The sequence below is a fragment of the Sinocyclocheilus rhinocerous genome, unplaced genomic scaffold (assembly GCF_001515625.1).
Source record: "Sinocyclocheilus rhinocerous isolate Xijiao unplaced genomic scaffold, SAMN03320098_v1.1 scaffold795, whole genome shotgun sequence".
Lineage (NCBI taxonomy): Eukaryota > Metazoa > Chordata > Actinopteri > Cypriniformes > Cyprinidae > Sinocyclocheilus > Sinocyclocheilus rhinocerous.
In genome coordinates, this window is record NW_015630361.1 from 471,497 (window position 1) to 495,501 (window position 24,005).

At 35.1% G+C, this 24,005-nt stretch overlaps 1 protein-coding gene and 1 pseudogene across 1 annotated transcript in view; both read right to left on the minus strand.

Moving 5' to 3' along the window:
* Positions 1 to 3,627, minus strand: part of LOC107740262 (solute carrier family 12 member 5-like) — a 167,184-nt gene extending 163,557 nt beyond the window's left edge. Inside the window, exon 1 of the mRNA XM_016552631.1 lies at positions 3,358 to 3,627. Coding sequence (XP_016408117.1) covers positions 3,358 to 3,478 — 121 coding nt within the window. The 5' untranslated portion in view covers positions 3,479 to 3,627. The remainder of the gene's footprint in view (positions 1 to 3,357) is intronic.
* LOC107740261 (1,25-dihydroxyvitamin D(3) 24-hydroxylase, mitochondrial-like) overlaps positions 1 to 23,243 on the minus strand; it is a 24,485-nt pseudogene extending 1,242 nt beyond the window's left edge.
* Between the last annotated feature and the right edge of the window lie 762 nt (positions 23,244 to 24,005).

A 24,005-nucleotide genomic window follows, 5' to 3' on the forward strand; every position in this document is an offset into this window, starting at 1 on the left:
GAATATAAATATAAAAAGAAATCGGCCAATGAAGAGATTAGAATTAACAACCAAATTAGCACTGCGCCAGTGACTTTTGTACCACTGACAGCACCTCAGAAAATGTAAAAATTTAACTATTCTTCCAGTTTAACTGCAAATACTCCTGACTATTATATCTACCACTAAAATGAGGCTACTACAAGAGAGGGCCACACTGAATCAGATACTGAATAATTTAAACCAAATCCAGGACGTCTTAATGATCCTATTAGCTTCATACAGCGTGTAGAGTCGGGCTAGATCGTTCAGACTGTCTGGAGACCTTCAAAGTCAGGTGAACCTCTACATAGGTGGCATCTCAGATCGATAAAAACAACATCAGCAATAGCATGAAAAATAGCAGCGATGCTTCATCCTCGTCGAGGACTTTCTCACCAAACACCCATTAGATGCAGGAACGTACCTGTGATGCTCAAGAACGTGGACTGACTACTAAACTAATAGCCTACTCTCTTTGCTATTTTTTTGTTTATGCATGCATGCATGCATACAGACACTCGCACACAAATACACCCATGCACGTCTGAATAAAGAGCTCAGAGTAGGTTTCAGCCAATTCATGCTTGTTTTATGGACACAGGAGGTGATAGAGCAGCATTATTGGCCAGTGCATGCATGGTGAGAGCAGTCATTGTGGTTTTACTAATATCATTGCATTCAGCACTCCCTCAGCACACACCAATCATGGCACAAAGAGGATGCAGTTGTCATGGAAACGTTGTGGTGACTTGAACCGGAGACGAGAGCTCCAAGGCTTTATCGTCTCTAGGAGACTATAGGTGCGCATCTCTACATCTATGGATGGGAACACCAAAGATGGACATTCTACAGTACACCTTCCTGGACACTGTCTTCGATTTGTGACTTCAATGGATTTCACATGGCAAAAACACCAATGTTTGGTAGTGAACTCATCAGAACAGATGCCTCAAGCTCTGTTCCACAATCTAGTGAGCTGCCTTGCACCTTCTAAACAAGTAACCTAATTAAAATGTTCCTCGTAAGTGCAACTACAAATGCCGCACAGATAGTACTCTGTGTGTTATGTGTATGTGAGAGTTGATAAACACACTCAAATAAATTAAACTGGGTAAAGTAATACCAAAAATTAATTATGTTTAGCAATTTTTTCAATTTATTTCAATATTGAATGAAATGTTTAAGATACATCTGATTTTTACTGAGCAATGCAGTGAAAAAGAAGACATTTTATAATTATATCATCAAATAACTTTTTTTTTTTTTTTGGAACAGGCTTTGCATCAAAAGCTATATTTACTTAAAATTCTTAACGGACAATTGTTTTGATTTATTACTAATTTGGTATTATTTTTAAAAGTATATATAATTAATTTAACAAAAATGCACACATATATTTGATATTCAGTCGGTAAACTCATTAATAAATAAGAAAAAGGGCACATTTTGCCTCGTTAAACATTCAAAGACTTTATCATGTATAGAATTTCTTTGAAAATTTATATTTATGTTTGTAAAAGTTAGCAAGGAATTATTTCAATAAAATATTTATAAATAATATGAAAAGTGCCTATTTTCAAAGTAAAACACAAATGCAGAAGTTCAGGGATAAAGTTCTTTTTTTACAACATTGGAAAAGTCCATACAAAACTTTGCAATAAACACAACTCCAAAACTGTTTCTTCAAAATGATGAAAAAATAATGCATTTGGGTGAAATGCTGCTGTTATTAAACTTGTAGGCTATAACTATAAATGCACTATAACTTACAACTTACTATGAACAGTTTTAAAGGAAACTTTAAAAAATCTGAATTCTTTTAATTCTATATCACTTAATTTATTATTCTAAAAACTTACAAAATTTACAAAAAAAAAAAAATGTAGACCAAGAATCATTTTAGAAATGGATTGCAATTCCCAAAATTGGATCGGATTGGATAGTGAAGATTCCCGGCCCTACTTGTAGTAATACGTTACAATGCACCCTAGGTAGGCAGCTCACTAGTTTTTGGAGCAAAGCTTCCTATCATGCTATTATTCAGAGAAATGTAGGACATGTAGGCAGGTATTCACTTCACTGAACTCTGAGACCTGTCAGGTGTAGAAGAACTACAAACATTTGTAGTACAACTTAATGGTGCAATTCAAATAGTTGCAATGCATATTGCTACAAATCAATTATTTTAAGAAAAAGGTGCCTAATAGCCCTTTGTAAAAAGCCAAAACACACCAACACTAGACCTACACTAGTATTTCAGTATTTAGTGGGTCACTTAGTATCTATTTCAGTCATCATGTCATGTTAAATATTCCCATCCACAGTTCCATCTCACTGCTCCAAAATCCCGCGCCACATCAAACATTGTTCTGATGCATCGCATTGCGCTGTCCCTTTCAGTGTGCATAGATAAATTACTTGTCATAATAATAAAGTCAGACTGTTTTGTTGCATTTCTCTACATCAATCAAATCACTTAATTGTTTAATACTTAGCAGAATCTCAGAGGAAAAAATAGCAAACCACATCACAGAAAACATCAAGAGGTTAATGATTACAGCTGATTAATCCCGCCTGACTTGTATTTAATAGATTTCCTGTATGTCACACAGCGCAGCGTGCCTAAAATGCATTTCGCCTCATTAAATATCCAAAGGCTTCATCAAATATAATAGACCATCAGAAGTGCCATTATGTGAAGACAACCGTGCCCACTTAAGGCGGACAGACATGACAAGACATTGTAACCATCGTCATACTGCATCCATTCGTTCATCCATCACTATAAGGAATATGACACCAAACTGGCCTCTCTGTCAGATTTGGCACTGCAGTACTGATGAACAAATGAACACAAGCAGATTCTCTTTCCTCACACAAAGAAGGATTCAAATCTCAAATTTTACACAAGATGTACTGATTATGAACGCAATATATGACAGCTTGAGCTTGGGCAATGAAAATATACACTTGCACTGGACATACAAAAAACTTCAAGTATGCAGTAGACAAATAAAACCCAATGTTCAGTGCATTTAATGATATAATAATAAAGCACAGTTTCAGCAATGGCATATGGATTTTCTTAGTCCTTATGAAATTAAAAAATAATCCATATAGTCTATAAGAAATATTGTATGAATATATTATAAATATGTATTTCATATTATATATATGATAAATTATGAAATCATATCATTATATAATATATGATCAAAATAGCCTATGAAAATATATATATTTTATTATTATTATTTATTAATATCCCAGTCTCACATTCCCAGCTGCTGGATGAGTTTATTCTTCACAGGTGTCAAAGCGTCATAAATCTCTCACCTTTCCCGGATGCCTCCGCTGCCGCGGCGTCAGATGCGCTCGGCGTCTCCTCATCGCCCTCGAACAGCTGGTTCACTTCGCCCTGGATGTCACCGGCGGTCACCGTGAACCTCTGGCTCATGCTGTCGCCGGTGGCCTGAAGCGGACTGACGGGGAACGACTGAGCGCGGCTTCGCTCTCTTCACCGGAATCCGCCGGTGATGCAGATGTGCGCCGGTCCGCGGTGATCAGCCCGGTCTCTGGTAGAGGAGTACGAGGACTAGTGTTAATACAAGAGCATAGACATGTAACGTGTCCGGCTGAGACGTGCGTTTTATTGTTCTTTGATAACAGACATTCAGACATTGAATGAGTCGCGAGCGGATCATCAACCGGTGTCTGAGACTCACTGCACATCCGGGTCCTAAAGCCCGCGACCGCTCGATCACTCACAAACATTGATCAAGCCGCTTAATAATCACACACACTGCGTGCTTATTCATACATCTTGTGCCATACAACCATTTATACTTTTTTCCCCAACATATCAGTTGAAAATATTTAACATTTATTTGATGCCGTTTTTCTTCAGTTTTGGATTCACCTTAACATAAAAAAAATGTTTGTTTTTTTTTACTATATTTTCCAAATCATATATACACACACAGTGCCGTGAAAAGGTTTTTGCCCCCTTCCTGTTTTTTTTAATTTTGCATATTTGTCACACTTAAAAGATTCAGATCAAACAAATATTAATATTACACAAAGATAATGCAAGTAAATACAAAATGCATTTTTGAAATAATGATTTCATTTATTAAGGGAAAAAAGCGGTCCAAACCTGCCTGGCCCTATGTGAAAAATTAATTGCCCCCTAAATCTATGGTTGTGCCACCCTTTGCAGCAACAACTGCAATCAAACATTTGTGATAACTGGCAATGAGTCTTTAACATCGGTCTGGAGGAATTTTGGCCCACTCTTCTTTGCAGAATTGTTTTAATTCAGCCACATTGGAGGGTTTTCGAGCATGAATGGACTGTTTAAGGTCATGATTTAAGTCTGGACTTTGACTTGGTCACTCCAAAACCTTAATCTTGTTTTCTTGAGCCATTCAGAGGTGGACTTGCTGGTGTGTTTGGGATCATTGTCCTGCTGCAGAACCCAAATATAGCCTATAATAAAATTGCATTATTAATCTTTTAATTATTTTGGCAAAGTGTTATATTCACAAGACAAGATTAACCTTAAAACGCTCACAATGTACAATAACAACGCTTTCAAATATGAGAACACAAGAAACGTAACAATTCTAAAGCGTTTCAAATTTATGTGAATATATTATATAGTAGGATACATTTTATTTTTTTATTTAATTTTATGAATTTATTTTTACACGTTCACTTCATATTTTGTTGCCCCTTTTTTTCACATTCTGAACTGTACAACAATGCTTCATATTTCTCTTGTTCTTTTTGTGCTGTATTTGAATGTAATTGAACTAAATGCAAACACACACACACACACACAAGTGTGTACACATTATTTGCTGCAAAATTGGACTTTACCCTAACAAGTATTACTATAAGTAATAATCTACTATTACAAAACAAGAAACGTAACAATTCTAAAGCGTTTCAAATTTATGTGAATATATTATATAGTAGAATACATTTTATTTTTTTATTTAATTTTATGAATTTATTTTTACACGTTCACTTCATATTTTGTTGCTCATTTTTTCACATTCTGAACTGTACAACAATGCTTCATATTTCTCTTGTTCTTTTTGTGCTGTATTTGAATGTAATTGAACTAAATGCACAAACACACACACACACACAAGTGTGTACACATTATTTGCTGCAAAATTGGACTTTACCCTAACAAGTATTACTATAAGTAATAATCTACTATTACCAAAAAGTATGGTACATGGTACTATATTACCTTATTTTAAGCCAGTAATCCCGTTTGTTTGACATGATAGAGCCATAACATTCCTTGAGAACCATATAAATATCATGGTACATGAATATGAAAATCATAACCATAATCAAAGTACCAAGGCATTCCCATACGTATTCATTATGTTTCGTCCATAGTATTTGCATGGTACTCCAACATACTTCAGAGAATACCATATGTTCAAAAACATAGATAGCAAGGCTCTTTTTGTAAGTTTAAGATGTATATATATATATTTAAGGTTTATTAAGGTAAATGTAAACCCGGAGGTATTTTTATTTATTTTTTTATTAAAAAAAAAAGGAAAACAGGTTTTATAGTAGGCGAAATGTATCTTGATTTAAGGATGTTAAAATATTTGTATGGGAAAACAAATAAAAAGGTAGATAATCATTTTTAGCAATGCATGCAACATTTAATGCCATGACTTTAAGAATCTGATTTAAGACCTTTTTAAAGACTTAAATTGTGGAAGGATGAATGTAGACTTTTTAAGTATTAAAAAGTACTTTTTCATCTGAGTTCCACTGAGGCACATGAAACAAGCCATTTGTATTGTAACCACATGTTCTGTTCATCCTATAAAAAACTTGAATAAGCTCTATCCCAACATAGAAAATTAAAACCTCGAGTTTTCATTATATTATGACACTAACATATTAAAATAATTAAGGGAAAATAAGAAGCTACTTTCAAAATTACTATTAATATTATATTTGTATACATACAGCACATTAAAAAGGCAGTGAAGTGAAACTCAGCAGTAACGGCTCGGTAACGCTAGGTGGCGATAATAGCAGAACAGCGCGAAAGACCCTCCTCAAATAAATAGAATATAAAGTATAATTGTTATTTTTATTATTAATAATTGGTTTTTTTAAATGTAAAGTTCTGTTAGTCACTCTGGTCCACACTCCAGTATAGTAGGTGGTGGTAATGCACCTTAACGTTGGATGCCACCCGCCATAAAACATGAAGAAGAAGAAGAAGAAGAAGAAGAAGAAGAAGAAGACCCTCCTCAAAAGAACAGATGAGTGAAAGCTGAAAGTTCTTCACTCATATTCAAACACGTGTTTATCTATGTTTAGGACATTTCTATATATGTTTAGGAAACTGTAAACTCCAGATGAAATGAGTAAAATGTCCGGTCTGATCCGAGCATGTCCTTGTGAACTTTGCACTGATGAAAACCGCTGATAATGTGTTTTTAACACACCTCGTGTGATCGACAGTGCAGGATCTGTCAGACACGAACCGACCTCTTATTAGAAATAAACAATAACAATAACCAAATTAAACAGTAAGTAGCTAACATTTTTATCTACCTATCTATTTATCTATCTATGTAGACTTGCACTTACACCTGCAAACATTTTAAATGTATTTATCCATTGAAGACAGTTCCACCAAAAAGTGAAGTTGCTGTGATTATTTAACTTACTCATCTGCATGATGGTCTCGTGTTGTTCTTTAGGGATTTGGGGAACGATATATATGTCACAATTTTGGTGTCCGCATCAAATTAAGTTTACAAAAGTAATTGTATATACATCAAAAGACATGTTAAATACAAGTAAAGAGTCTGCTTTCATATTTCAAATAACTTTGGTGAAAATAAAATGTCAAAATATGGGGGAAATAATGTTCCAAAGTGTAAAATTGTCATTTAGCGTAGGTAATGGTCCGGACTTTGATTTTACCATTACATCTTTAAATAAACATATAAAATACCAAGTTAAAAATACATTTGTTGTCTTGGCATTTTCAAGTAAGTGTTGGCTGTATTATATTAAAAGGACTATGTCTTATTGTTTTTTTAAGTATTTAAATAACCAGGGGACTTTTGTGTAACAAGAACAAGATGCCATTCTGAAATCATATAAAAAGCTGATAGTCGTTTAACAGTGTGTGACACCATCAGATGGCACCCTAAAGACCATGTGGTGCTGCAAGAAAAGTGAGATTATTGCTCTTAAAGGGGTCCTATTATGCTCTTTTACAAAGTCTTGATTTTGTTTTGGGGGTGTACTAGAACAGGCTCTTATACTAGGTTGTTCGAAAAACACATTATTTTTCACATATTTTACATTATTACAACACCTCTCTCCCCAGTCTGGCATGAACGGCTCGAATAGTTCCTGTATCAAATGAAGGCCCGCCTTCTGAAATACGAAATGTGCTGTGATTGGTTAGCTGGGCCAGTGTGTGCTGTGAGTGGCAGCACTCGGCGCCTGGAAAAGTCATGCCCCTTACCATAGCCGCCTGCAAGCTTCAGTGTAAATATTGCGTCAAAATCAAATCAATTTGAGCACGATTTAAACCCGGATGATTGTAACCACTCTAAGTTCCTCTGCCTTGGGAAAGCTAGTCATACGTCATAGTGATAACACTGGTTGCCTTCTCTAGTGCAGCTCAACCAAGGTCTCGTCCCATTCGTCGGAAAATATGCATTGTAGTCCAAACGAGTCGTTCGTTGTAGTTTTTGAAGAGTGATTTCTGTTAAATAAAATATCTCCTTTTGAAGTGGACTTTGAGCTTTGTAACTTTGCAGATCTTTTTTATGCTCAAACAGAAACATTACAGACTAACTAAAGTTGAAAAAGTGAAAAAGCATAATAGGACCCCTTTAAATATTTGATAATTCCATCTTTTCATGGTGTGGTAACATAGGTTACAAAAACACGTCATTCAGTGAAATGCCAAAAAACACTTTTATTGTGAGATTTTTGGTAAGATAAATAGATTTTGTGAATAATTGTGATTAACTTTACTGGTCAAGCTCACTGTTTGAAATGGATGGCCAGTTGATAGCCACTCTCAACACTCTCAGTTCCTTATCATTCATGTAGACATGGGTCCATGGAAAGAGTTATGAACATGAAGCCAACTGTGTGTTCACAAACTTCTTCAAAGTTTATTATTACTTCAACATTATATAGTCACATCGTAAGGGGTGGTGCAGTGGTGTATCCAATGAGAATTATACACCACATATGTGTGGTACACAAGCCAAGAAATATACGTTATATAAAATGGAAGTCTGGCCAGGAAGTTCTGGACATATTAGGCATACACTTGGCCGAGGATACCTTTTCTCAACTGAACTATACAGTTCGGTCAGTCCAAACTCAACCTTCGGGCCTATAGCCCCCGTCCTCCTCTGATCATTTGAACTCCTGAGGAAATATACATGTATGCGCATGCGTTTATAAGAGAAAAGACAAAAGAGGGAAAAGAGAGAACCCTAAAGGGAGGAGGGAGCATAGAGAGGCAAAATCACAGAAACATCTGGCAGAGAGCATGATATAATTTAACAATAACTATAACAGTAACTATGCAAGCCTCGACACCAATGAACGATAGCAATGTTCATTCTAAGCATGCGCTGCAGGTTTATCTTCTGCTGCTTTAAATGCTCGAGCTCTTTAAAGTGGAATGGATTCTGATTGGCAGTCAGTGTTTTTATCATTCATCAACTGTAAAAAATTAAAATAAAAAATAAATCCAACAATATAAAGGAGATTCTGCTATTATCATATCTCGGTGCAGTTATTGTTATTTGTGCTGTGGAATCTGCTATTCTTTTATTTTTAGAATGATTTTTTTAAACTATATCTTTATCTTTATCATTCTAGTTACCAAACTTGGAGTGAACGTGCCTTTAGCAAGGAAAAGAGCAAGGTATTGAGGATTGCAGTTGTCAGAATAATAGCTTGCCAATATTTCTGGGCAGAGAGTCCCCCCTCACTACAGTATGTCACAAGTTCAACAGAGATCAGTTGAGGGGATTCTCCACCCAAATACTCATCCTGATAATGTCATTTATGTTGGCAAACAGAAAGTGTTAATAAATATGGCTGCAAGCAGCAATATTTGGGTCAGAGCAAGTCAGAAACAAAGTGACAAGCTAAGCAAGCATGGCAGGGGAGCATCAGTAAAATGCTTATTATATTAAAAAATTTGCTTCTGCAGTCATTTACTCAGGAATATTATTAAAACTAATTTAATGACACAGACTAATACTAAAAACATTTCAGTTATGGGAACAATGAGAGTAACAAACCATGGTCATTCAGCGTAACAGATATATTTATGTAAAAATGAAACAATATACTTATTGTGACTTGTACTTATTAAAATACAAAAAAGAATATGTGATCATACTACATTTTATTATATTTTAAATGACTTTCACTTCCCTACAAAAACTTATAGGTAAAACCTAGTGGTTTGAAGGACATTAGCTGTCATAGCCAGTTGCTGGTGTGCCCTTGACAGCCACCAGAGGGCACGCTGCTGCATTATTGTTTGTTCTGTTCTGGACTTCAGTTCCTATCACCCCTTGCACTGATTATTCTTTCATTACCTCCAGCTGTTTATCATTTACCTATTAGCTCACTGTTATTTATACCATGCTCACTTTATCCTTGGTTGCTGCAGTATTGGACCCGTTACATTGTGTTTTCTGTTTCCTTGTGTTTATGGATTTCATTTGGTTGATTTCCTCTAGCCAGTGTTTTTGCTCGGTTTTGACTTTTTTAAATTTTGAACTCAAGCTGCGCTTGGATCTGTTATTTTGTTTTCCTGAGTCATTTTGTGACAGAACACTGCAGCCATCAACAGATCCAGCTGCTAGGCTGGGTGTATCGGCTTGTGGACCATGGGCATTCGAATTCTTCCTCCGGCTTCAAAGAAGGAGCGGAAGGCTCAGCTCCAAATGTTGGGGTCTCTTCGTCAACAGGGGATGGGAGTAGGAGGTCAGGCACAGACTTTTTGGACTTTGGTGGTAGGACTGGAACTTTGTAATTCTGAGCTCAGCAAAATTTTCAATGATTGCCTTGACAACCCCTTACCTCCTTGGGAGATTGAGGGGCTTAAGACTCTCGACTTTTGGAATTTCATTGATTATCTCTGTTACCACAATTTAGTAATGTCATGTCGGTCTGAGCCCATTTCAGTGCCCCCGGAGATGCCCGAGCCCGCTCCAGTTAATAGCGAATCTTCACTATCTCAGTCTCGCAAGCGAAGGTCGAGAAGGAGGGCAGCAAAGACCCGACCTGGTTCCTAGTCCGGTGGTCCTGGAGGACCTGACTCCGGTGGTTCCTAGTCCGGTGGTCCTGGAGGACCTGACTCTGGTGGTCTCAGAGGTCGCCACAGAGCCGCCCAGTGTCACTGCTGCCGCCATAATCAAGAAGGCCGTCTTTGCTTTTGGCCTCTGGGCTGTTCTGCGTGCATGGGAGCATTGAGTCCACTCCAGAGCCCGCTCCAGTCCGGCAGTCCTCGGAGTCCACTCCAGAGCCCGCTCCAGTCCGGAAGTCCTCGGAGTCCACTCCAGAGCCCGCTCCAGTCCGGGAGCCCTCTGAATCCACTTCAGAGCCTGCTCCAGTCCGGGAGCAGAGCCCACTGAAGTCCACGAGTTCATTCCAGAGTTCTCTTCAGTCTATGAGCCTGCTCCAGTCTACGAGTCCACTCCAGAGCTTAATCAAGTTTGAGTTCACTCCTGAGCTTGTTCCAGTCCAAGAGTCCACTACTGAGTCTGCTCTAGTTCCTCCCGAGGTGGTGGTTTCTGCTGCAGAACCTCCCGAGGCGGCGTCCGCTTCAGCTCCCCTCTGGACGGTGGTCAAGGTAAAGCTACGGTCAAGGGGACCGTTGCTGAACTGTCTGCCTGTCCTGTTACAGCCATCAAGGCTGTTACTAAACTCTCTGTGCTCTTCTTTGCAGTCCTGCCTGAGCCGCTAGGGGGTTCATCTGCCTTGTCAGCTCCACTGAGGTGGTTGTCAGCTCTACCTTTGCTGCCTGCCAAGCTCCTGGCTCCACCCTGGTCGCCCGCCGGGGTTCCTGTTCGGCCGGAGCCTCGCTGGTCTGTCCCTCCGGCTCCGCCCTGGTCTTTATTATTCTTTCATTACCTCCAGCTGTTTATCATTTACCTAATAACGGAGCTAATTATACCATGCTCACTTTATCCTTGGTTGCTGCAGTATTGGACCAGTTACATTGTTTTCTGTTTCCCCTGTTTCGTTGTGTTTATGGTTTCCGTTTGGCTCTGTTTTGAATTTTTTTTTTATTTATTTTTTTTTTTGTGTGTGAATTAAAGCTGCACTTGGATCTGCTATTTTGTTTTCCTGAGGCATTCCGTGACATTAGCACACAATATAAAGATTTAAGTTAATTTGTATTTGAGGGCTGCACTGTGATGCTTAAATAGTGTTTCAATGTTATCAAATGATCCATGTTTAAAATGCCTAATAAGATCTTTTGGTGTATATAAATATTGTTATGCTGAATGACATTGTAGTGGGTGTCTTCTGTAAATCATGGTAAAAAATGCATTAGTTATGTTTTGTTCAGGCAAAAATATAAAGTTAAACAGGACACATTCTAATGCATGGGGGAACAAACTTTTTTTTAAAAAATGTAAAAAAAATTTAAATCTGTATTACAGATTTAATTATTATTTTTTTTAAATGATATACTGGAAACACCCTTTTCATCTTTGACCCATATGCAATATAATTATAAAATCATGAAAAACAAAAGTTGTGCGCATAAACGTTGTTAAATATTGAGTTATATGTTTTTAAAAGTCATGCGACTTGTCACGTTTTCCTTAAAGCATTTTGTATTTCATTTAAATTAATCCCATCCGATTATATTTCAAGCCCACTTTAAGCAATACATTGTTATAAAGCTTAAGGACCAAAAAACATGAGTTTGTCATTTAGAGTTGTGTTGTCACATCCGAAGAAATGCTGTGTGAGAAACACCCCAGCTGGCATTTCAACGTTGATTCACCGGTGAATCAATGTTGGATTATGTTTCGATTTTACAAATTGGATCATCGTTGCTGTTGTGACGTTTCACTCTTACCTTAAGCATGGGTGAATTAAGGTCGTTCTGTAGACGTTAGATTAACGTTGAATTAGGTGTTGATTTTGCAAATTGAATCAACATTGATAACGCGACGTTGTTTCAACGTCGTACCTTTCAACATGGGCGAATACACAACTGTACGTTCAATTAGAACCTAGTTTGCATTTTGATCAACACTGTACGTAAAGGTTAAACATCAAATGACTGGCAGCAATGGCTTTACGATCAACTTAAAAAAACTACCACATGCTCAATATTGTAAAACAACAGTTTTATTTTGGAAACATACTGTATAAAACACATGAAAATAATCTTCAACTTTAGTTTGCAGTATATTCTATTTATTAAAGCTATGAATCTCATCAAGTTAGTGTTTTAAGCATTGCATTTATTATATTAAGCAATACATTTATTCCAAAATAACTCAAGGTAGTAACAATTTAAACAATATATTTTATTTGTGAACTTACGTTCAGCTATTCCTTTTTAATAGTTAACTTTGAACTATTTTTGAATTTTTCAGATCATCAGTCATCATCAACCTTAAAATATCCATTGCTGCCCCATTAGCTAAAAAGACCTCGTGTGGATCAGAGGGATATTTTCTATCCAAATTGCATGTTAGATCGTTTGGTACCTGTGAAAGTTGACGAATAATGAATTTAATGCACAATAATGCACTGTAGTGCATTTAGTGGTTTCGTATACACTCTTAAAAATAAAGGTGCTTCAAAAGGTTCTTCACAGCGATGCCATAGAAGAACCATTTTTGGTTCCACAAAGAACCATTCAGTCAAAGTTCTTTAAAGAACCATCTCGTTCTTACCTTTTTATAATCTGAAGCACCTTCTTTCGCCAACAAAGAACCTGTTGTAAAACAGAAAGGTTCTTCAGATGTTAAAGGTTCTTTATGGAACCATTTAGACCAAAAAGTTTCTTCTATGGCATCGTGAAGCACCTTTATGTGTACTTGAATATGTTTTTTTTGCACATCATTTTGTGAAATATTGCAACTACATCACAGCAGTTTTAAAACAACATATGCGATTTTCCTTTTACACTTTAATATTTTGTTCCTCAAAGAGTGGCATTCTGTTGCATCACAAGTACGTCTAGTTCATGTCACATCAGAAAAATCAGTTTTAAAGCCACGGTATTCATATTTTACAGTCTCCCAAATGATCATGCTTTCACATGTCAGAAAGTAATTGAAAGTATTACAGGTATTGTTCAATTTCACTAGGATTAGTGCTGAATTCAAGGCACAGGGCGATTTTTGACATTGAAAGTAGAAAGATTTATCTGAATTCACCGCATATTAGAATAAACCAAATATATTGTACAATAGTTTACTTCTCGTACTACTAGACGTAGTGATGGCCAGCCCATACAGAGATTATACTCACATTTATCTGCCTCTGAGTAAAGATGTCTTGAAGTGAATGACCTTTTGAAGAATACGAAAGCTTCCACTTTAATTGCTGTCGTATACAGTAAGAAAGCATGAATGATAAGGAGACTGCTGATAATACATATAAAAATGGATATAGGTTGGTTTGTTTAAGGTTTCTACAGGTTAAACCAATTTCATTCAGCTCATGTGTGTGTGTAAAGGTTAGTTATTTATGATATCATTCAAACTTTGGAGTCAGTATGTTTTTGAATGAAGTCTTTCATTCATCAAGGCTGCATTATTTATTTATTTATTTGATCAAATACAGTAATATTGTGAAATATTTTTACAATTTAAAAGAACTGGTTTCTATTTGAATATATCAAAAATTGTAATTGATTTCTATAATCAAAGCTGAATTTTCAGCATCATTACTCCAGTCTTCAGTGTCACATGATCCTTCAGAAATCATTCTAATATGCTGATTTGCTGCTCAAGAAACATTTCTGATTATTATCAATGTTGAAAACAGTTGTGCTGCTTCATATTTTTGTAGAAACTGTGATACATTTTTTTCAGGATATTTTGATATAGTATTTATTTATTTAGTTAGTTAGTTAGTTTCAACCTTCATATACCAAATTATATTTCAAAATGTATTTCAAGGGCAGGAAAATGCAATCTGAAATTTCCAGTTCTACTATAACCTACATTTAGATCAAAACTAGATTTAAAATGATTTAATAATGTGCAATTTTTTAAACACAGTTAATTAATTAAATTATTATTATTCATTATTATTCATTCATTAATAAGGATTTTCTATAAATAGTACATATGTGAATGTATTTTCTTGCATTTCAATATATTGAGAGCAAAATATATTTTGAAATGCTTTTAAAAATATATTTATATTTTTAAAATATCTTTTAAAAATATACAAAAACTGGCCAAAATATATTGGTCGAAAATATATTGATGTAAATGTACTGTGAAACATATTTTTAGAAAAAATTGTTTTTGCCCATGTTTGTATATTTTGACATTTATTTATTTTTTTGCTGTACAGGGTTGAATGAATATTTGCATCCATATTATTATTATTATTATTATTATTATTATTATCAAATGTATCAAAAGTTGTTGATTACTGCGGTGTATTTTTCTTGGAATTCTATATTTTTTTCATCATATAAGTGAACTGGAAAACCTCACCGAATTTATGCCAGTCTCAGGATTTGAATAATGTCAGTGTTGAACGTGTTGTTTGAGTTTGACATTGATCAAGCAGGAATCCAGTCTTGTGTCAGCAGCTCTACTATGGGATAAACACATCCTGCAAGAACTCGTATAGGAAACTAATAAGACAAGAACATGACAATTTAATTACAGTAATGCCATTCCATTACAGTTACAGTATAGATCATGTAAAAAAAATAAATAAATAAACATTAGGTTTGGATGATTCAGTCACTGCTTGACTTTAATTGTGGTACTACTATAAACACGGGCGGCAATCAGGCATTTGACTTTATTGCATTGCTCTATTGGCGTAGTGAGTGTGTTTTTGCTCTAAACCCACACGACTCGAGGTGAACGACACTGGCATCAGGCCAAAGCAAAGGGACGTTGAGAAACTGGGGTTAAAGTTACAGTAGTTGCTGTTATATCACTTGGCAGTGTTTTTGTGTGCCTTTCTGTCAAAACATCAGGTTCATAGCTTGTGAAATACCAGAACATGATGACATTATTGAATCTGTGTCAGTCCAGTGTCAGCTGACAGGCTCAGAGTGGCCAATTAACCCAAACACCCCCATCCACCCCATGAACCCCCGAGAACAGGTCAACACAGACAGAGCAAAACAACAACAACAGCAATAACATATAGACACATTCATGTTATTATTTTAATATTATTTTTATTGAATAATATTATTTGTATTTATTATATTTTACCTTTCATTTCATTTTGCTTAAATTCTGAATCTGGCAAAATATCAGTGCTGGTACTACTAGATCTCAGAATAAGATGCTTCACTGACATCAGAAACAAAAAAAAGTTCTAGAAACATTTCTTATTATCAGTGTTGAAAACAGTTGTGCTGCTTCACATATTTGTGGAAACTGTGTTACGGTACCATTCAAAACTTTACAGTAGGTAAACTTGTTAAAAAGAAAGAAAGAAAGAAAGAAAGAAAGAAAGAAAAAGGTGTTAAGCATGGATTTTAAATTGATCAAAGGTGACACATTTAAATACATTTATAATGTTACAAAAGATTTCTATTTCAAACAAATGCTGTTTTTTAAACTTTCTTTTCATTGAAATTCAATGTTTTCAATGTTTTCAAGATTGATAATAATAATAATTGTTCCTTGAGCAGCAACTCCGTATATTAAAATGATTTCTGAAGGATCATGTGACACTGAAGACTGGAGTAATGATGCTGAAAATACAGTTTTGATCACAGGAATAAATGACATTTTACTATATATTCAAATATAAAACACTTCTTTTAGATTTTTACTGTATTTTTACTGTATTTTTATCAAATAAATGCAGCTTTGGTGAGCAGAATATGTGTACACACACACACACACACACACACACACACACACACACACACACACACATACATACAAGGCATGTCTGAATAGAACATCCAGTTTAAAAAAAAAAATCAACTTTAGCCTTAATTTCTACAGAGAAATAGTCATTATATTCCTCATATTTTTGTCTGATATAAAACCTCTTTTTGAGATTATTTTATCAGACAGTGAAACCATGGTTCACTATAGTATGGAATGATTACAATGTCCAGATGGCATGGCTTATGTGTGTGTATGTAAGTGAAAGCAAAGAATTTCCATTTATATCAGACCACAGAATTTCATTTCAACCTTTTATTAAGAACATAAGTGAAGAAAAATATCCAGTGAATTTCTAGACTCTCATGGTTTTCTTTTCAACAATCACTCATTGTTTTCTCAACACTCATACAGACAAACTTTAAACATATTATACATATTTATTACTGAGTACATAAATAGAATGTTACATTTCTGTTTTATATAACATATATATATGCAGCATTTCTACACCTTTTGTATAAAAAAAAAGAAGAAAAAAAATTTTTTTTACATAATACTGTACATGGAACGATTTCAGTACTAAATAATATTGCATAGAAAATTTACCATCTCTACATAATAATTTTAGTAAATATTTTAGTTAAATATATTTACTATAGTAATATACTAGGTAGCAGCAATTATGGAAAAACCTTAAATATTTATTTTAAGCTGTCATTTTAATAAAGTAAATAAATAGAGGAATTATTTGCTAGTATCATAACACAATATACAAACAGTCTGAGGTATACAGTGGGTACGGAAAGTATTCAGACCCCCTTAAATTTTTCACTGACTGATACATTCTATAGGTTAGCAGCAGTATAAAGGCCTCGTAATGTGTCAGATCCATTTATATGGAGTCATCCGTTCAGGTTAGTATCTGCAAAGACAAAAAAAACACGTTTCAAAACACAAGAGAAGAGCCTCAGAATGCACACAGGAGCATCAAACGTCTACTAACTGGTCTGAATGAGATGTTTGAAGTCATTTTCATACCTCATCGGCGGACAAAAGCCACGGGAAGCTCTCGGCTGGGAACCAGAGTTCCTGCGTGCAGCGCATCCACCGGCTCATGATCTGTGGCCACAATCTCATAGTCACGTAGTATCTGTGATGAAGAGCGTGAACACATGACATTAATCTACTCATATTAAGACCTAGAAGTATTGCTTTAGCCTTTAGTGTCCAGTAATCGTACCCAGCACAGACTGAGTTGGATCTGTAGCTCAGCGAGCCGCCGGCCGATGCACATCCTCTTTCCGATCCCAAACGGCACGTGTGCGAACGGATTGATGGAGCTTTTCTCCTGAAGCCAGCGCTCTGGTCTGAACTGCTTCCCGTTGTCAAAATACTCCTCGTTTGAAGCGATAGCCTGACTGTTGATCATCAGGATGGTCTGGGAACATCATGAGAAATAGCGATAAATAAATGTAATGCACTCAAATTCCCTTTTATTATTAATTCAATCATGTGCAATGCATAAAATGTCTATACAACTTCACATTTAACAGATAAAATGATAAAGCAATGACGGGGACACATCCTAGTTACTGTCTTGTGGCTCTTTTGCGTAACTTAGTAAGCCTTTTAAGATAAAATATATAAATATATTATACTTTGTATTATAATGATAGTTTAATATTAAGTATAATTGTATATTATATTTTTATATTTATTTCAAAGTATTATATTTAGTTATAATGAATTATATTTTATACGTATATGTAAAATTATATTTATAATTATGAATATATATATATTTATATAATAAAATATATGTATTAATTATTAATTATTATTATTATTAAATAATTAAGATAATATTTTACACAATTACATATAGTGTATGTATATATAATATAATTATTAATTTTATTAATGTTTAATTTATCATAAAATATATGTGAACTCTAATTAAAAATATTTGTTAATTATAATTAATATTACTAATTAATTTTAAACATTTATTACTATATATAACATTTAAAAAATCTAAATATAATTTTAAAAAGCAGTGTCTAATTAAATACTGACTATTTAAATATTTTACTATTGTTACATATTTTTGTGTATTAGAGTATCACATTACTAATATTGCAAAACGTTAAATTCTATTGGAATCTATGGTGCTGTCATGAGAGGAGCATTTTTTGCTGCTAATTTATAGCTTTTTAAATCAGTCTTGTATCGGTTAGGATGCTGTCTTAGAATGGAGCTGCCAATAGACTTCCAGGCCTCTCACTGGAGTTCATATAGGGGGCAGTAGCGAGCAGGTCTAATAATGAGATACTCACTCCTTTGGACAGAGTATAATCGCCCAGCACGGTGTCTTTATCTAAGGTACGGCTGGTGAACGGCACAGACGGTGAAACTCTGTGGAGGAAAAAAAGACAACAATGAACCTCTTGCTTTTGAGAATTTCTGAGAATTTCCTTCTTTTTTTTTTAGCATGCGTGAGCGCGTAAGATGAAAGGTATGAGGCACATTATGCTGCTAATGCAAGTCAAGCCTAGATAATCCCACAAATACACCATCAACATTCCCAGCACATGCTTCAGCATTATCCTGCTTTAATGTCCGTGTTACGGTGGCCGAGAAGTGCAAAGCAAATCACAATTCTGAAAACAAAATAACAAATTACAAACGGAAATGCAAGTCTAAAAAACAAAATAACAATTCAGAAAGCACAACAACAATTCAGAAAACATTATAACAAGTCAGAAAACACAATGACAAATTCGAAAACAAAATAACAAGTCAGAAAACACAACGACAAATCAGACAAACCGGACCCCTTACTATGGACTAAAAAATACGGAGTGTATATTTACATTTAGTTAAAAGCAGCTATACAACATCAGCTCCAGTGGTGCAGATGGATAAACCGTACCGTGTCTTCCTGTAACGCATGACTGTCGCCTGAAACATGAAAGCGTATAGGCATAAGGTATAAACATGCTTCCATGTGCTTTCAGATTCCAGTCAGGAGTATTATGTCAGCTGACTAGATCTGGGAACGACCAGCCTAATCTACTGCCATTCTATTAGTGATGATCATGAGTCACCTCATAACCTTTCACAGCTGATACTGAGAATTCAACAGAAGAGTGATGGGACGACTATACAATAAAGGTTCCAAAGAAAGTTTTTTGCAGCGATGCCATAGAAGAACGTTTTTTTAGTTCCTCAAAGAACATTTCATTGAAAAGTACCATTAAAAGAACCATTTTTCTTAGTTTGAAGAGCATTTTATTAATCTAAAGAACCATTTTGCATCAATTTGGAATGGAAAAGTTTCTGTGGATATTAAAGGTTCTTCATGGAATCATTGATGCCAATAAAGAACCAGTGTAAGAACCATTTTTTGGTTCCCCAAAGAACTTTTCACTTAACGGTTCTTAGAAGAACAATTTGAAAAACATATTAAAAATCGAAACTTTTTTCGCTATAGTAACTTTATAGTAACTTTTTTTTAAGTGTGTAAGAACCATTTTGAGTTCCCAAAAGAACTTTTCAGTAAACAGTTCTTAAAAGAATAATTTTCCTCATTTTTGAAGAACATTTTAATAATATGAAGAACCTTTTTGCACTATAGAACCTTTTGTGGAATGGAAAGATTCCATGAATGTTAAAGGTTCTTTGTTGGCACTGACATTTCAATGAACAACCTTCAACATCCATAGAACCACTAAAGGTTCTTTATAGTGGAAAACATTATTCAAATGTTCCTCAGACTAAAAAAAATGGTCCTGTACAAGATATAAAGGTATTTTATTGTACAAGATAAAAAAATGTCATTTATTCCTATGATGCAAATCTGAATTTTCAGCATCATTACTCTTTAGTGTCACATGATCCTTCAGAAAACATTATGATTTGCTGCTTATTTCTGATTATTATCAATGTTTGCAATTTAAAAATGTACATTAAAATTTCTATATAAATTGAGATAATATTTTGATAAAAGGTTTGAAATACAACTTTAACTTATAAGTGATTTTAACCTTAACTTGTATGTTCATATCTGTTTATGCAAAGCACTTTAAAGCATCATTGTGCAACAGATTTATGCAACAATGTTCTGAGCAAATTACATTTCTCTAATAATAATTGTATTTGTTTCTATATATATATATTTTTTCTTCTTCTTAATATTTTTTTTACTGTACAAGATATAAAGGTATAATTGAATATTACAATTTTTTATTGGCATTGATGGTTCCATGAAGATCCTTTAAAATCCATGCAACCTTTCCATTCCACAAAAGGTTCTTTAGATTATTAAAATGTTCTTCACACTAAGAAAATAATGGTTCTTTTAAGAGCTGTTCACTTAAGGGTTCTTTTGGAAACCCCAAATAGTTCTTCAATGGCAATGATGCGAAACCTGATTTTGGAAACTTTATTTTTAAGAGTGTAAAGAACCTTGTGACGTTCCATGGATGTTAAAGGTTCTTCATGGAACCAATAAAGTTCCAATAAAGAACCTTTATCTTCAAAAGTCTAAGAAACATTTTTGGTTCCCCAAAGAACTTTTCAGTGAACAGTTCCTCAAAGAACCGTTTTTTCCCCATTTGAATAATCTAAAGAACCTTTTAGAAAGAAATCAGTAGAACATAATATTTCAGTTGCTGTTTCTTTGAAATTGTGAAATTTACCAGCATTTTTTGAGCAGAAATTGTTTCTACACCAAATCATTTCAGTGTAGCCTATTTTAGGAGCCATTAGGCACATGTTGAAGGATATTTTGCCCACCTCATGGACTCCTTCAGGCAGGCTTTGAGGTAGGGCATGTTCTTGATGTGCTCGGCTCGCGGCGTTTCTCCTGCAGGCACCACGTCCTGGATCTCCTTCAGAAGTTTAGCTTGGGCGCAGGGGTTACGTGAGAGGTTGAAAATAACCCACAACATGCTATTAGCGGTCTGCAAAGGGAAAACAAGAAGGATTTGTTTGGTCAGTTGGGCCACGCTGTACAGCGTCCCTCCCTGAACGGCTACGCCTGCTCTGCCTCATTCTTCTGACTTATGTGCTTGATTGAGCTAAGCTGTGTGTTGTTCAATCTTAGCCTGGATAAGAGCAGAACAAAGACGAGTTAAATCAACTGTTTTCTTAGCTCGCTCGCGTGTGACTCGAAAACAAGCTAGTGAAAAACAAGTTGGTTTGTGTGGGGTCATGAAAGTGCGTACCGTCTCCACTCCTCCGACCTGGAGTTCGGTTGTGGCGGCGTACAGCTCCTTCTTGGTCAGATGGCTCTGGTGGTAGATGTCGCAGAGGAAGTTTCCGGTTTTGCCGTTTGATTGCCTCTTCAGATTCTTGTCAATGTAGAGTTTAGCTGTTAAGATGATGGATTGCTTGATTAGTCGGTGATATTTTTGATTAAACATTTTAAAAACAGGACAGTTTGAGTGTGTGTATGTTCTTACATTGTATTTTATGATTAGAAGTAAATAAAATGTTATTTGTTAAAATAGATGTACAATAAATGCATAATTTATATATATATATATATATAGGCTGAAACCTTTCCATAAAGACACCAAGCAGTCATTCAAACAGTCTTTGCACGAATGTGAACTATACTTGATATTTCTCAAGCAGAACTCACTTCATTGATTTTGCCGTCCAGTTTCATGACTTCGGTCGGTTTCATGAGTTTCTGCTGGAAAGCGCTGCGCACCCGCTGCCAGTCCTTTCCTTCCCTGCAAATACATTTGTTTGCATTTTAGAATATTACGAAATAAGCAATTAAATCTCACATGCATTTGTAAATTAATTATGATATTTACAGTATAAGCAGCCCATAAGCCTCGTCCCGCATGTCTCTGTAGGCTTTCCATGGTTTGATCTCCAGTCTCTGAGGATAGTTGCTCTCTTTTCTGTAAAGAGCCTCCAATAAACATGGTGCACCAATGTGAACCGACTCAAAAGAGCCCAGCTTCATCTGGAAGATCTTCCCAAACTTCTTATGGTAATGGATCTGAGGTTAAAAACACAGAAGGACAGAGAAAACACCCTTAAAACTGAAGAAATGTACAGGAATGAATGAATGAATAAATAAATAAATAATGTTTTTTTTTATTTAAACTATTATTAGGACAAGGTGGGATTCAAATAAGCATAAATAAGTAAAATAAGTTAAAAGTTAAAATAATTAAGTAAATAAATAAGTTATAAGTTATGAAAAGAATGCAAAAAAGTAATGCATTTATTATTAAAAAAAAAAACAGTAAACTTCACTAAACATCAAAGTTATGTTATAGTGTATATATAAATAAGAAAATTTTAACCATAACCAGTAACCATAAATAAATGAAAAAAAGTTTCAATAAATTTCACTAAAAAAATGTAAGTTAATTTATAGTGTACATATAAATAAGTAAACTATAAATGAAAATAAATTGAAATAAAATCATGCATTTACTATCACTATTAATATTATTGTTGTTATTATTAATGGAAAGCAAGGCATACTGTTTATACTGTATACTATACTTTTGCATAAAATGAAATTTATGTATAAAATGTAATTATGAAATTAAGTTTAAAGTAATTATTCAAATAAAAAAGTTTTTTTTTTTAATTGGACTAAAAATAATAGATAATAAATAGAAATGAGAAGGTGAATTTAAAATCTTTCAAATAAATAAGTTTAAAATATTAGTAAAATATATCAAATAAAATAATTGTTTCATAATGGATAACAATAAAGAGGTTCATACCAGCGCCTCATGTTGTCTTTTTAGACCTCCTTTCCGGAGCAGCTCGATGAGGCTTCCGAACAGCGGCCAGTTGGTTGGTCCAGGGATGGAGTCGAGACCGCTCTCCGCAGCATCCTTCGAGTCCAGCACACACACGGAGGATGTGGGCTTGCAGTGCTGAAGCCCCACAGACTTCCTCTTCAGCAGCTCCAGAATCTGAGGACCTTTCTGGATATGCGCTCTCATCTTGCGTAAAAGTGTTCGTGAAGTTTCTCTTAAATGCCACTATATATATACTCGCGGCCGTGTTTATCTCGGTCGGACGCGGCGACCAATCAGGAATCTTGTGTGGAAGTCGAGCCCACCATGCATTTACGGATCCGCTTTGGTGAGTACCGCCTGACCCCACATAGACCGAGGAAGTGCCCTCAAACGCGCTTTATAAATAAACATAACGGAGGTGACGCGGTTCGCTTTGAGCTGCCCTCAACTCCTCTCTCTGAGTAAACACTGAGACCACGCGACGCCAAGACGCGCAAATATTTGCTCAGTATCTCCTGTGCGCACTCGTGGCCAAAGGCGATGGCAATCGCGCTTATTTGTACAGCATTCGCGATGGAGCTCGAGAACATTTCAGCTCCGACTTTCATTCATGAGATCTCATATCATCATCATTAAGCATCGTTATGCACAAGCGCAGCACCTCATTCATAGTGAACTTTGAAAAGAAACTCTTCTAAGAGAGTTTATTATGGTTTTCATTTATTATGGTTTTACAGTATTGACAAAAATATATCAGGAGAGCTGATAGATAACATGGATGTTTGTCCATAAGCATCAAGATTTTTGATTAGAAATTAAGAATAAGAGGAAGTGCATATCTAGATGGTCCTGCAGTGTGACAAAGTAAAGTACAGTTATTAAGTATTTAATTAATGAATTAGATGTCATGGGGCCATTCATTTTTAGAGTATTGACTAATAAATGTACCAGGATAGTTATGTAACATTTTTGTCAAGATTTTGCGTTAAAATGTTGCATTTGTATAAGAGCACACTGTAAAAGCTATTGATGGATTATGTTTTTCTGATTCAAAATTAAATGTTAATTG